Source organism: Rana temporaria, chromosome 5 (genome assembly GCF_905171775.1).
Source record: "Rana temporaria chromosome 5, aRanTem1.1, whole genome shotgun sequence".
In the NCBI taxonomy this organism is placed as follows: domain Eukaryota; kingdom Metazoa; phylum Chordata; class Amphibia; order Anura; family Ranidae; genus Rana; species Rana temporaria.
This window is the reverse complement of record NC_053493.1, coordinates 354,013,833-354,028,432: the sequence shown is the minus strand read 5'-3', so window position 1 is coordinate 354,028,432 and position 14,600 is coordinate 354,013,833. Positions and strand designations below refer to the sequence as shown.

Genomic DNA, 14,600 nt, shown 5'->3' with positions numbered 1-14,600 from the left:
GTTCTATCAGGATGATTTTTGGAAAAAAAGTGCTGGTGTGTGTATATATAGATAAATATTTATCTATATATACACACACCAGCACTTTTTTTCCAAAAATCATCCTGATAGAACACACTGCTCCTGCCCCTTCTGCCATGCTGGTACTTGTAGTGCCCCAGCAGCTCACATGTGGTAATACAGGAGAGGAGGAGGCTGTGCCTGTGTATTGGAGAGAGAGCAGAGATTGGAGAAGTTCAGCACATCCTTCTCCCAGAAGCATGGCACTTCTCACTATATATATATATATATATATATATATATATATATATATATATATATATATATATATATATATATATATATATATATATATACGGTCCATCCATTAAGGGCACCACCCCCTCTATGTAGAATGTATAGATTCATGCATTGCATGAATCTATCCATGGCCACCCCCAATTCAGGTGTCCATCCCCTTTTAGGACGCTGGGTGCCTAAATTGCGGGGGGGGGGGGGGGTTTGAAGCATCTGATTAGAGCCCTAGGCTCTAATAGGCTTCACATTAGGGTGGGCTTGGAGCGCAGAGCACTCAGAGCCCATCCAGGTGGGTTTAGAAAAGCAAATTGATGTTTGCTTTTCTAACAATGAACCGGCTCTCCACCAATCAGGAAGTGCGGGTCTGATACCCATCATGTGATTGGCTGAAAGGACAGGCGCTCCTATTGGACGCCTAGCAGGAGAAAAGAAGAGGTGCAGGGAGTAAGCAGCTCGCCGCTGCCCGTCCCACATCTCACCGCCGTCACCCACAGCCTGACCTGCCACCAAGATGGGGCAAGTGTTGGTCAGACAACAGGGGGGGGGGGTGCTGAGGGTCACAGTGGCTGCATTTAATGGCACGGTGGCTGCATCTGTGCCCCATCAAATGCAGCCAACTGTGCCCCATGTGGGGGGGGGGGGCTGAGGGTCACAATGGCTGCATTTGATGGGGCACAGTTGGCTGCATTTGATGGGGCACAGTTGGCTGCATTTGATGGGGCACAGTTGGCTGCATTTGATGGGGCACAGTGGTTGCATTTGATGGGGCACAGTGGTTGCATTTGATGGGGCACAGTGGCTGCATTTGATCGGGCACAGTGAGGCTGCAATTGTTTGCCCATGAGAGGCTTCTGGTGAATTTAGTGGGTCACCAACTCTAAGCCACTCAGCATGTCACGGAGCTTGGTGCCTCTTCGCATGGGTTTGCCCACATTCATGTTGCATAAAAAAAAAAGATGGTGGCCATCTCTAAGCCTGGGGGCCCCATAATCTCCTATTGCCCGGGGGCCCCATGAGTTGTCAGTCCGCCCCTGGCTGTCCGTATCAGCAGAGAGCGGAATTGCCCGCTGTAATAGCTTTCATTAGAACTTCCAGTGTTCCCGGGGCTCATGTCACATAGCTCCACCTCTTGGTCCGGCACCTTTGATCGACAGTCCAGTGTGGGACATGTGACGTCATCAAAGGCGTTGGGCTAAGAGGTGGGGCTATGTGACGATGAGCCCCGTGAAGTCGGGAAATTCAAATGAAAGCTATTACAGCGGGCAATCCCGCTCTCTGCTGATCCGGCCGGCTTGCCTCTTCCTCTGCACAGGTGAGGCTGTATTGGGCACAGGCAGGCCAGGCTGTATTGGGCACAGGCAATGCTGTATTGGGCACAGGTCACGCTATATGGGGCACAGGCAGTTCAGACTGTATTGGGCACAGGCAGGCCAGGCTGTATTGGGCACAGGTCACGCTATATGGGGCACAGGTCACGCTGTATAGGGCACAGGTCACGCTGTATGGGGCACAGGTCACGCTGCATTGACACTAGGGCGGCTCTGGGGGGCCCCATACAACATTTTGCTATGGGGCCCTGTGATTTCTAGTTACGCCCCTGACCCCTAGAAACAGCCGGAGAAACACGAGGTAACATTCTACCCAAAACAAACCAGCAGCTCCTTCGGGGGTAGTGCTACATGTATAAAAATGTTTTGCCTATTTTAGTGTGGTTTATTTATTTATTTCTTAATTCTTTATTTTCAAGTTTTTGAAAGGAAACCAATTTCAGCAAATATACAGTAATTCACAAATGGTAGAATTTAAAGAAAATTACAGGATAAAAAGGGTCAGTAAGGAACAGTACATACATAGTACATATCCTTTGGTTGACAACACAAACAGTGCATGACTGAGTACATAACAACTCTTAAAGTCAAACAAATCATGTTATTAGGGACTGATTCTGAAATCCCAGACTTGAAAAGTTGCAATCTGAGCTTGAGGATACATTTAAACTCAACTGAAAGGTGTGGACCTCTCCTGTTAAGCACTCCTGAGAGTAGATCCATACATGTATATGGTCCGAGTGCTGTCCTATCCTGAACAACATTTGGGAGTAGGAAGGGGAGGAGGGGGGGCCCTATATGGAGGGGCCAACTATTGGTGCACTTTCAGAACTGGTTTTGTGTAACCCAGAAGGTATAGTCTTAGTAAGAGAGAGTACAGTAGTACCACAGTAAGTTCAGACTGTCCCCAAAAGGTGTAGACAAGGTGGGACTTTGAGTAAAAATACATTGTAATTCAGTGGCCCCCAGTATGTTTTATCATAAGATCTCGATACTCGGTTTGATTGGATTGACTTTACATTCATAACAACGTTTTATGGAATCGCTGCTCTTTATGATTCAATATGGCTATGAGGTCTTCCATTGTTTAGATCCCAATAACTGTGTTAACCACAGGCTGATTGGGGGGTTGATGATTCCCTTTTCCAATATAGTGGATAGATATTAAAGGATAAGTTCACCTTTTGTAACATGTTACACCCTTTGGCCCCTGCACCTCCCTGATGTCACAGGTGATCTTCCCCCTCTGTGCCCACTGCGGCTCTGACATTTGACAGCTGAATGGCAAGGGTTTGAATTAGGGCTTGGAGGAGACAGCAAGTATATCAAAGTTCAGCAGTGTTGTTATCCTTGGCACTTGAGGCTAGATCAGGTTCCCTTTTAAACTTAACTCCAAGTATGCATTTACATACATGGTTGAAATACATAGGAACAGCCTTATCTGCTGTAAGACTTGCAGTTATGCCTAGCCAGCCTTGTGATCCAGATACCCCTGCCAGACAGCATACCGAGGTCCTATAAACTGTGTTACAATTAAGAGGTTTAGCTTGTTTCATGACTCACCTCAACCCTGATGGTTGGACAATTATAGAGCAGAAGAATATCAATGAGAAATCAGTGATATGCAAATGTTATATTAATGGTGAGATGGTAGAAGCTATCCCAATACTTTTTGGTAATATAGTGTACGTTTTAATGATCATGAATTGCCCATAGCCCGCACCCCTTCCAAATCTGTCTCCAAGTACGCTAATATTGAAGGAATGATTTTTGGATGATAAAGGAAAGAATTGCCTCATACAGGCTGTTGTACCTTTTATAGCAAACAATACAATTCTCTTTTCTATTGTACAAGCAGAACCTGATTGGTTGATACACACTGAGACTTAACTGATTTTTTATATATGAAGCCCACTGTATATAAAGTGATTTCACACTCGGGCCTCGTACACACGGGCAAGAATCTCGTCAGGAAAAAAACGTTGTTTTTCCCGTCGAGATTCTTGGCAAGAATCTCTTGCCGCCCGAGTGTACACACAGACGGTTCTCTTGAAAGGCAAGAACGCGGTGATGTCATCGCGTACGACGAGCATGCGCTTGTCACATTCAATGCCGTCGCCGCCATCTTGCTTCACCCTACCTATGCCGTGGAAGCTACCGCGCATGCGTCAAAGTCATTTCGAGCATGCGCGGGTTTACACGGCGACAGGTAAGTATACACGCTCTCGGGTTTCTCGTCGGGAAGCAGGATCTCTATTTTTCTCGTTGAGATTCTGGCCAGATTTTCAGACGAGAAACTTGAAAGCCTCGTACACACGCTCGGTTTACTCTGCAAGAAAGCTCTGCCAGCAGTTTTCTTGCTGGTTCTTGCCGAGAAAACCGAGCGTGTGTGCGAGGCTTCAGGCTATTGTGTATGTATTGAAACAGAAAGTACAGCGCTAAAAAAATATTTTTGACCACCAAAAACAGCTTAAAATAATTGGTGAAGTGAACCGTGACATAAATGAAAAAAAGAAATGAAAATAAAAATATATAGTCCATAAAACGTGATCCACATCCAAACGAATAAATTAAAAAAAGTTCATGGATAATGCTAATATATAAAATGGAATAAAGATCCTCCACCGAAAGGGACACCCAATTGATGAAAATTTAGTCTCCTTACCAGATGGAAAGACCGATTTTGCAGCGGTCTAATAGAGCTCAGGGATGTTTAAAGTCTTCCCAATAAGACTACTTCTAAAGATGGAAAATGTAGGGACAATTCCTGACTGTATTCGTTCCACCAAGTAAGTACCGATTCAAACTCCCATGAAATGAAAAATGATGGGAAACCACATAGTGTAAAACCGCTTTGAATGAGGATTTTAATATAGTAAGGGTTGCACTTACAATTACCGTATTTATCGGTGTATATCGCGCACTTTTTTGCCTCTAAAATTCAGGGCAAAATCGCGGGTGCGCCATATTCGCCGATACCCGCTTCCCGCACTGAGTTTGAACTACTGCGCCGGCAAATACCAAGCGCAGTACACTCGTGTATAGTCGGGCAGGCTCGGCTCCTCTCGCAATCACGTCCTGGACGTACAGGACGCACAGGACGTGACCGCGAGAGGAGCCGAGCCTGCCCGACTATATACGAGTGTACTGCACTCGGTAAATGCCGGTGAAGTAGTTCGAACTCAGCGCGGGAAGCGGGGATCGAGCGTGGAGGACACCGCAGAAGGACGCCGGACCCGACGAGGAGGACACCACCGAAGCCGCAGACGGACGCCGGACCCGACGAGGCCGCCGAAGGACGCAGCGCAAGACACCAAAACTGTAAGTACTAAAATCTTTTTTTTACAGGAATGCGGGTCCACTTTAGGGGTGCGCGCTATACGCCGGAGCGCGCAATACCCCGATAAATACGGTAGGTTGATATTTCAGCACGATAATAGGTGAAGTGTATGTATTAATTGTCTCTGTTTTCAACATTTATACTCTTTTTACTTTTAAAGATATACATATACATGGATGTAATTGGCTTAAATGAAACCTTGATGAGGCAAACACAAGGATATTCAATAAGGATAGTTATGTGTCATGGTCCCTCTCTGGCTTCAGTAAATTACTACCCCAAACAAATGTGTGGATAAGGCATTCTGGCTGATCTGAATACTTGTTCCTAGTCAATATCTCAGAAAGTATTAAAGCCTGTGTTAGCATTACAGCCAGGCAACAAGCATTTGCAGAAGATCAGTAATGGTGGTCCCTGTATTTCTTTTAAGAAAAGTTTGCGATAATTGAAATGGTCTAATCAAACAATTTAAGAGAAAACTTATCACATGTAGTACTTTGTCCCATCAACGTAGGTATCCCGTAACAGTGGGCCTTTGCTACTGAATACCTATCTCAGGGTGGCTTTTGATGTACATCCCTGCTGGGAGACGCTTCGTATTTTCTTATGAAAAATATTCTTTAGCCTAGGTTCACACTGCTGCGAATTCAAAATCGCGGTAAAATGCGTGATTTTACCGCGATTTTGCGGCTGCGATTTTGCGGCTGCGATTTTGCCGCGATTTCGGCCGCAATTTAATGTAAATCGCGGCCCGAAATCGCAAAAAGTAGTACAGGAACTACTTTTTGAAATCGCAGATGCGGCGGCGCACTGATTAGGACAGTGCCATTGCTGACAATTGCCGCCGATTTGAGATGCGATTTGACATGTCAAATCGCATCTCAAATCGTTCCAAATCGTACCCAGTGTGAACCAGGGCTTAGACTGAGTTCTGAAAATCTTTTGGGAATACAAGTGTTTCTAAAAGGCTTGCCACGCCATCCTGCATCAGCCCAATGAAGCTGTGTGAAATTGTATAAATGTAGTTAATCTAAGCGGATGACACATCTGGGGATTAGTTTACCAGCCTAATCCTGCAAAGGGTTAAGAGAATTTTTTTTTTAACTAGTCGATCTAAATTAAGATAGGAAACCGCATTTGAAGCATCTTTCTTTCATCCTGAGCTAAATTCATATCTGTACATTGCTGTAACATGCGTCAAAATGCACTTTTTTATTTTATTTACAATACATTTTTTATATATATTTTTTTAAACATTAAATATACATGAGGTTTTGTATTTCACATACAATCGCAAACGTTTTACAACATGTATACATCAGATTGAACATAAACAACATTGTTATATTAATTTAATACCAAATTAACATTTAGTAATCAAAGTTTATTATTATGAATACTAATAATATGAAAGTATATTAATATAAACTTTATTAAGATCTAGAAGTAAAAAAATAATAAAGATAACAATAAGCAATTTAGTGTAGATTCATAAATGAAGATTTAAATAAGGGTCCAGACTTATCTAATTGACTGTATCTCTTAGGCTGCTTTCACAGTGGGGCGGGCGGGCGTTGACGGTAAAATGCTACTAGTTTTAGCGGCGCTTTTCCGTTGTTTTTTAGCGGCGATATTCAGTGTGATGCATTTGCCTATATGTCTCAGTCTAATTCTCCCTGCTTGCCCTGTGTGATTCTGTCCTCGGCTAACAGGTTATTGACGTGCTAATGTCCCCTCACTATTTCTAAAGGTTAATTGATCTATTGTGTTGTGTGAAGGAGATCTGTGTTTAAGTGGCTTGTGTTAATTATTCTGATTGCTCCAGTGTGGTAATTATCTCTCTATATGCGGGGTCGAGCGGTCTAGTTAATGTATTTAGTACAACTAGTAATCAGCGTCCTTGATGTCATTGTCTAAAGAAAATGTGTTTTCAGCATCGGCTCCGTCGTGTCTGCCTAATCATCTTTATGGAAGCCCCAGTGTGAGGGGGGCGGAGATTTGTCATTGTAACAGTTTTGGAAATGACATATAAGCTGTGTGATATAACATTAAAGTCTGTGTTGTTCTAGCAGTAAGCCTGGACTAATGTGTGGCTTAATGGGCGATCTCAGGAATATTCCTCCTAGTGGAATATTGGGTGATGTTCTTATGGAAGAAGGGAATCTTTGACGGGGATATCATACCGATACCGTCACATTCAGCCACTAGGGGGGGCGCTTTTAACCCCCTAGCAGCCGAATAAAGGGTTAAATGCGCCCGTTTAGCGCCGCTGCCGAAGCTCTTTGCAGACACTTTGGCAGTGGTGCGTATTCATTTCAATGGGCAGGAGTAAAAAAAAACTCCTGCAAGCAGCATCTTTGGGGCGGTGGAGGAGCAGTGTGTAAATACCGCTCCAAAGATGCTGCTTCCATTACTTTTTTAAACGTCCTGCAAGCGCACTTCCCCAGTGTGAAAGCACTCGGGTTTTCACACTGGAACTGCAGGGGAGGCATTTTTCAGGTGCTTTACAGGCGCTATTTCTAGCCCAAAAGCCCCTGAAAAACACCCCCTGAGCGAAGTTTGGTGAATTTCTGAAAATAACCCATGGTGACCATATCTTATTCAATTTCCCTATTGATCCATTAGCTGTTGCTACCAATTCCTCCGTGTTGTAAAGCTCAAGAATTGTATTTATCTATTCTTCAACCACTGGCCGACCAGCTGCCGCAGTTTTACTGCAGCAGATTGGCTCGGCTGGGCAAATCGACATTATCTTACGTCGATTCCCATTGTGGCCACTAGGGGGCATGTGCCCGTGGCTCACCGCCAATGCGAGTGCCCAGTGGGCGCGATGACCGCCGGGCACCCACAATCGCTCGTGACAGAGCGAGAACCATTCTGTGTAAGCACACAGATCCCGTTTTTTTCAGGGGAGAGATGATTGATCGTGTGTTCATACAAAGTATGAACAGCGATCTGTCATTTCCCCAAGTAAGTTCCATCCCCCCTTCAGTTAGAACACATTGAGGGAACACAATTAACCCGCTTGATTGCCCACTAGTGTTAACCCCTTTCCTGCCAGTGACATTTTTACAGTAATCGGTGCATTTTGATAGCACTGATCGCTGTATAATTGTCAATGGTCCCAAAAATGTGTCAAAAGTGTCTGATCTGTCCGCCATAAAAATCACAGATTGCCGCCATTACTAGTAATAAAAATGCCATACATCTATCCCCTATTTTGTAGACGTTATAACTTTTGCTCAAACCAATCAATATACGCTTATTTTTATTTGTTATTACCAAAAATATGTAGAAGAATACATATCGGCTTAAACTGAGGAAAATATGTGTGTTTTTTTTTTTAAATTGGGATATTTATTATAGCAAAAATTGTCGCTCTTTTTCTGTTTATAAAGCAAAAAATAAAAACTGCAGAAAAAAAAGCTCTATTTGTGAGAAAAAAAGGACGTAAATTTTGTTTGGGCACAGCGTTGCACGACTGCACAATTGTCAGTTAAAGCGATGCAGTGCCAAATTGCAAAAAGTGCTCTGGTCAGGAAGGGGGTAAATCCTTTCTGGGGCTGAAGTGGTTAATTGATGGAATGCAGGTAGATTTCCAATATTGTGGTATTAGGACTTTAGCTGCTATCAATAGGTATCTTGTTAAAGATTTTGTTCATTTTTTTTTCATAGAGCAGTCAGAAATGTGAAGTAATCAACAGGTTTGTATCAATTTAATATTAGTGTCAGTAATACTTTTTATCAATGCACAAATGTTCTACCAAATTGGGGTTAGAGGGCATTTCCACCAAATGTGCACTAGAGCAGTGGTCATCAACCCTGTCCTCAGGGCCCACTAAGGGCTTTTTCACACGGAGCGGACCGTTTCTGGGTCCGCTCCGTGTGTCTCCATCGGCTCAGCGGGGATCTGTCGGCGGATAGGGCAGTCCCCGCACACAGTGCAGAGACCGCCCTGTCTCAGCTCCGCTCTGCCCTATGGGGAACCGGATGCAGACGGACCGGCTGTCCGTCTGCATCCGTTCCGTTCCGCCGGACGGAAGAAAAATCGGGTTTTCTTCCGTCCGAAAACCAGATCCCGACGGACACGGACGTTAGCGGATGCTCCATCCGCTAACGGACGCGATCCCATAGGGATGTATTACAAGTCCGTTAACGGACTTGTAATAACGGACAGGCGGAGCGGACGTCTGAAAGGAGCCTAACAGGCAAGATTTGCAAGATAACTGAAATACATGACAGGTGATATCATTTGCTGCTCAGTGATTGCAGGATTCTAGTCTGCATCTCCCCAAGGTAGTACATAAAACCTGGCCTGTTAGTGGGCCCTGAGGACAGGGTTGATGACCACTGCACTAGAGAACCCATCTCTTGATTACAATCCCAACACAAATCAGAGGACTGTGAGAACCATTGTTTCAACTTATGAGTTATATACCAATATGATAGTACAGTGGAACCTTGGTTTACGAGTAACGCGTTTAACGAGCAATTTGAAAGACGAGCAGAATTCAAGCTAATGGGGTATGCTGACACACGGAAACACTTCTAAACCGTTTGGAAATATTCAGTTCCTGGGTGTTTCTGAGCCATTTCAATGGTTTCCGAAGTCAGCTGAGGTATCCCCGAGCATTTCTGAGGCTCACCGGTGCCCCCCCACCTCTGGCCACATGCAGTTGCCATTGCGTAAAAAAAATGTTTTTGTTTCCATTGATTTCTATGGGGAAACTCGCTTTGATATACAAGTACTTTGGATTACGAGTATTCTCTTGGAACGGATTATGCTCGTAATCCAAGGTTCCACTGTAGTTTATATGAAAGTTCCTGAAAATGGGAACTAATGGAGAATTTGTCTGCAAAGATACATGCATGTTGCCATTGTTCATCATGAAATGTTGTATAAAGAGCTGATTCTCAGAGTGCTTTAAATCTGACCAGGATTGAAGTGTAATGCCGCGTACACACGATCATTTTTCAGCATGTCTAAAAAACGTTTTCCCAACTTCATCATTAAAACGATGTTGCCTGCACACCATCGTTTTTAAAAAATTATCTAGCAAAGCGCGGTGACGTACAACACATACGACTGCACTTTAAAGGGGAAGTTCCATTCGCCTTTGGGCTGCTTTAGCTGATTCCGTGTTAGTAAAAGACGATTCGTGCTTTTTTGTCTGTTAGGCCTCGTACACACGACGGGACAGTCCGATGAAAACGGTCCGCCGGACCGTTTTCATCAGACATGTCCGCTGGGATGTTTTGGTCTGATGGCTGTACACGTGGCGGTGACGTTGACGCCGCCACATCACCAAAACAGGAAGTAAAATGCTTCCACGCATGCGTCGAATCCATTCGACGCATGCGGGAGATTTCGGTCCGCTGGTTAGGTGTACTAAACAGCGGACATGTCGGACGGACGGGTTTCCAGCAGACAAGTTTTAAAGCATGCTTTAAAACTTTTGTCTGCTGGAAACCTGTCTGCTAGGCTGTACACACGGTCGGATCTGTCCGCTGAAACTGGTCTGCGGACTAATTTCAGCAGACATGTTCGGTCGTGTGTACGAGGCCTTAGGCTCCATTCACACCTAGGCGTTTTTACGCCTGAAGCACTACGCTCACAAACGCCAGAGGGATAAAATAAGATTATTTGCTATGGTGACTGTTCACACCTGAACGCCGAACGCCCAAACGCCTGTCGCGCGAAGCTCAAACAAGTCCCGGACTTTTTTTGTCGCGCGTATCGTGCGGTTTGGGCGTATTTGAGCGTTTCCATTTCCCATAGAAAGTAATGGAAACACTCGATTCAAGCGACTTGCGCGACAACGGGCATTTGCTACGGGCGTTTCGTCGCTTTAATCAATAGAACTTAAAAAAATCTACCAACATAGCAACAAGTGATGAAAAGATGATAATTTTTCCTATTGGCTAAAATAAAAAACGTCGAAGTACAAAAACGTCGGACAACGCTGTATGCAAACGCGCAAATAAGCATGAATACGCCCGACAAAACCCCCGGAAAAAAACGCCCAAAAAAACGACCGAACGATCGACGCTCAGGTGTGAATGCAGCCTTACAGCGTGATGAATGTGCTTACTCCATTATGAACGGTAGTTTTACCAGAACAAGCGCTCCCGCCTCATAACTTGCTTCTGAGCATGCGCGGGTTTTTTTTGTCGTTATAGCCCACACACGATCATTTTAAATGACGTTTTTAAAACAACGTTTTTTTCATGCCGAAAAATGATTGTGTGTACGCGGCATAAGAGGTTTGTAGCCAGGCATGCACTGTGGAGATCATTTTTCCCCATAGTATTTCCTTGAAGGCAAAGGGAAGGTGTTAAAGGTCTTAAAGATTTTTTTCGTGTTGTAGTGGTAAAGTAATCGTATATCTGACAGTACATCCATTTTGGTATAACTTGATCTTCTAATTCTGTTGTCATAGTCAAAATGCACTTTTTACCTGGCATTACCATAATGCAGGAAATGGGCAGCATTATGTTGCAGTGCCATTTATTTCGAATAGCACCCCAAATGCACCTTTCCAGCACACCTCAAAGCACATGCCTTTTGATGGCACATTCAAAATGAATGGGTCATCTTGCCACAATACACATTATTGAGTGATATTGTGCACATCAAGGTGTGTATAGTAATGTACTTATTATTGCGACCCTAAAAAGACTGATTTCTTCACTAAAAACAGTTAGCTGAGCTCTTGTTTGTACTTTAGTGTCCTGATTATGTTCATAACTAAAACATTTAGCTTAATGAAAAGATTGATATAATGGAAATATAAAATGAAAAAAAAAATCACATAATGTAGATATATATATAGTGCAAAATTATGAAACCTCAAATCCTCTCTCAAGAAAAGTATGAGGCAGTGCAGTCATATTGGACCTTATAGATCCTTCTCCTCTTCATCCAGATCTGTCAGGCAGCAATTGCAGAGGATTTGCATGTATTTTGTGACTGATTCTGCAAAAAACCCCACAAAAATAGCATTTCACTAGTCTTAATTAAAGCGCACACATCATATATGCTTTAAAAGCAAACCTAGTCCAAAGGGGTACACACTATGAGAAAACTGGAAGAAAAAGGCACGATCATTCTATTTTCCTATAGTGTGTACACAACTTTCCGAATCAGACTTGAATGAAAATGAAAATTTCCGAAGGCACAAACCCCAAAAAAATTCTCACACATGAATAGAACAGATTTGCCTTTAATGTGTACCTTTTTCGTACAATTTGTGTACGAGAAATATCAGATACGAAAGACTGCACATGATCAGAGATGACAAATAACGTAAAAAATAAGAGCCTTTGTTGTACAAGAATTTCCATACAGTATTTCTATCCTTGGTTCCAACTTGCTGTGAAACATCAAAGAAAACAGATCAATTGTTTGCCTGATTTTCTTATAGTGTGTACCCACCTTTACTTACTTCGGAGACACACTTAAATTTCCTGGCATAAGAAAAATGATAACAGAGGTTATGGTTGCAACCAGGCCCCCTGCTCTTGGGGATTCCATAGCTTAACTAGCCATATCAAAACACAGCAGGAAAACCCTGTAGACTTCCCATGACTAGAGGTGATAGAGCCCTGGAGGAGCGGAGACATACAGTACAAGTTGGGGGGAAGAGAGAAGTACAAGTGGCTGCTATTGCTAAACTTCTTTTGAAAATGCGGACGGCCTAACTTTGTCTGTCTTGGATAATTTAGTGTTAATAAATGACAACAAGTATGCTTTAACCACTTGAAGACCAGGCCTTTTTCTGACACTTTTTGTTTACAAGTAAAAATCAATACTATTTGCTAGCAAATTGCTTTGAACCCCAGAACATATATATATATATATATATATAGAGAGAGAATATTTTTAGCGGAGGTCCTATAGAATAAAATGGTGGGTTTTGCAATTTTTGTCACACAGTATCTGTGCAGTATTTGTTCAAATGCAGGGAAAAAATACTCTTTAATGAATATTAATGCCCATAAACATAATATAATACCATTTTTCTTGTATAATATAAAAGATGATGTTTTGCCGAACAAAAAGATATCTATGCATGTCATGGTTTAAAATTGCAAATGCTCTTGGAATGGTGACAAATCTCTGTAGGCGACTCTTTAAAAGCCTTTACAGGTAACCAGTTTAGAGTTAGAGGAGGTCTACTCAAAATATTTGCTCTGGTGTTTGCGGCAATACCCCACATGTGTGGTGCGATTGGCATTTACATATGTGTGGGACCAACATGTGAGTTTGCCTTTGTACAAAAAAAATATATATATATTTTATTTTTATTTTTTTGTACACTGTTTTTACACTGTTTCTTTATCTTTTTTTTCTAATCATTGTATTGCTGTTACAAGGAATGTAAATATCCCTTGTGACAGCAATAGGCAGTGACAGGTACTCTATGTAGAGATCTGGGGTCTCCTCTGCCCTTAAGCCTAGGTTCACACTGCTGCGAATTCAAAATCGCGGTAAAATGCCCGAAATCGCAAAAAGTAGTACAGGAACTACTTTTTGAAAGCGCAGATGCGGCGTCGCACTGATTAGGACAGTGCCATTGCCGACAATTGCCGGCAAATGCTGCCGATTTGAGATGCGATTTGACATGTCAAATCGCATCTCAAATCGTTCCAAATCGTACCCAGTGTGAACCAGGGCTAAAAGTCTCTAATCACGCTAAGATCAGTGTGATCAGATGCTTTCACGATTTAAAAATGGTGCTGTTTACATCTGGGGAAACCAAAATTAAGAATAATACTTGTCGCTTCTGGTTTCCTGTACCATAGGGTGCATCAGGGATCTTCTGGTCCTCAACAAGCTCTTTGGTAAGCCAGGGGAACCGCCAGTTTCATTGTGGGCTCACCAGTGAAACAGTAGAGCTCTCCCACTGCCTGTAAAAGCCATTCGGCGGCTAATAAGCCACTAGAATGGCTTTTACATAAAAGTTGATTGCCTCCTGAAACTGCAGGCATCATCCCGGTATTACCAACATTTTCATAAGGAAAGCTCAGCAATGGCAGCATATGTCTGGGCAACATAAACATTCAGCACAACTGTCCAATACATGAACAATTTCCCATATTCTGGCTCTTTAAATGCACAGTATAGAAAAAAATATATTTTTTGTACTTACTGTGAAATCATATTTTTTGGAATATTTTCAAATATCAAAGCAATTAATGCCAAACAAGGCTGGCCAAGAGAAAACCGGGGGAAATATGGAAATAGCTACTAACAAGGGAAGGCACCAAATAATGCTGGTGTTTTAGCACAGGGCAGGTAGCACTATTAAGGAGAGACTGCTATTCTGTAAAAAATTATGGACCTCCACAATAATGTGGAGGGCAACAAACAACCACCATAAAAAAATACAGGTGTAAGAAATCTTAGACAGCACAAGTGGTCAACAAAACTTACATTTTTGTAAGGTAAAACCCTAACCCTTGATCTCAGCTGGAGGTCAAAGTTGAATACCCACAAGCCTTAATTTCAGGGAATAAAGGTCCATAATATATCAGCACTCTCAATACTAAGAATAGAGGGAAGCAAATGTTTAATGTGAAACAAAGAAGTGTAAAGTTGCAAGTCCCTTTTAAGGAAGAGGTGAAAGATCCAC

The 14,600-nt window shown here is 42.8% G+C and overlaps 1 protein-coding gene across 1 annotated transcript in view; it reads right to left on the bottom strand.

Moving 5' to 3' along the window:
* Positions 1 to 11,536: 11,536 nt before the first annotated feature.
* LOC120941275 (Y+L amino acid transporter 2-like) overlaps positions 11,537 to 14,600 on the bottom strand; it is a 49,554-nt gene continuing 46,490 nt past the window's right edge. Inside the window, exon 10 of the mRNA XM_040354596.1 lies at positions 11,537 to 11,941. Coding sequence (XP_040210530.1) covers positions 11,865 to 11,941 — 77 coding nt within the window. The 3' untranslated portion in view covers positions 11,537 to 11,864. The remainder of the gene's footprint in view (positions 11,942 to 14,600) is intronic.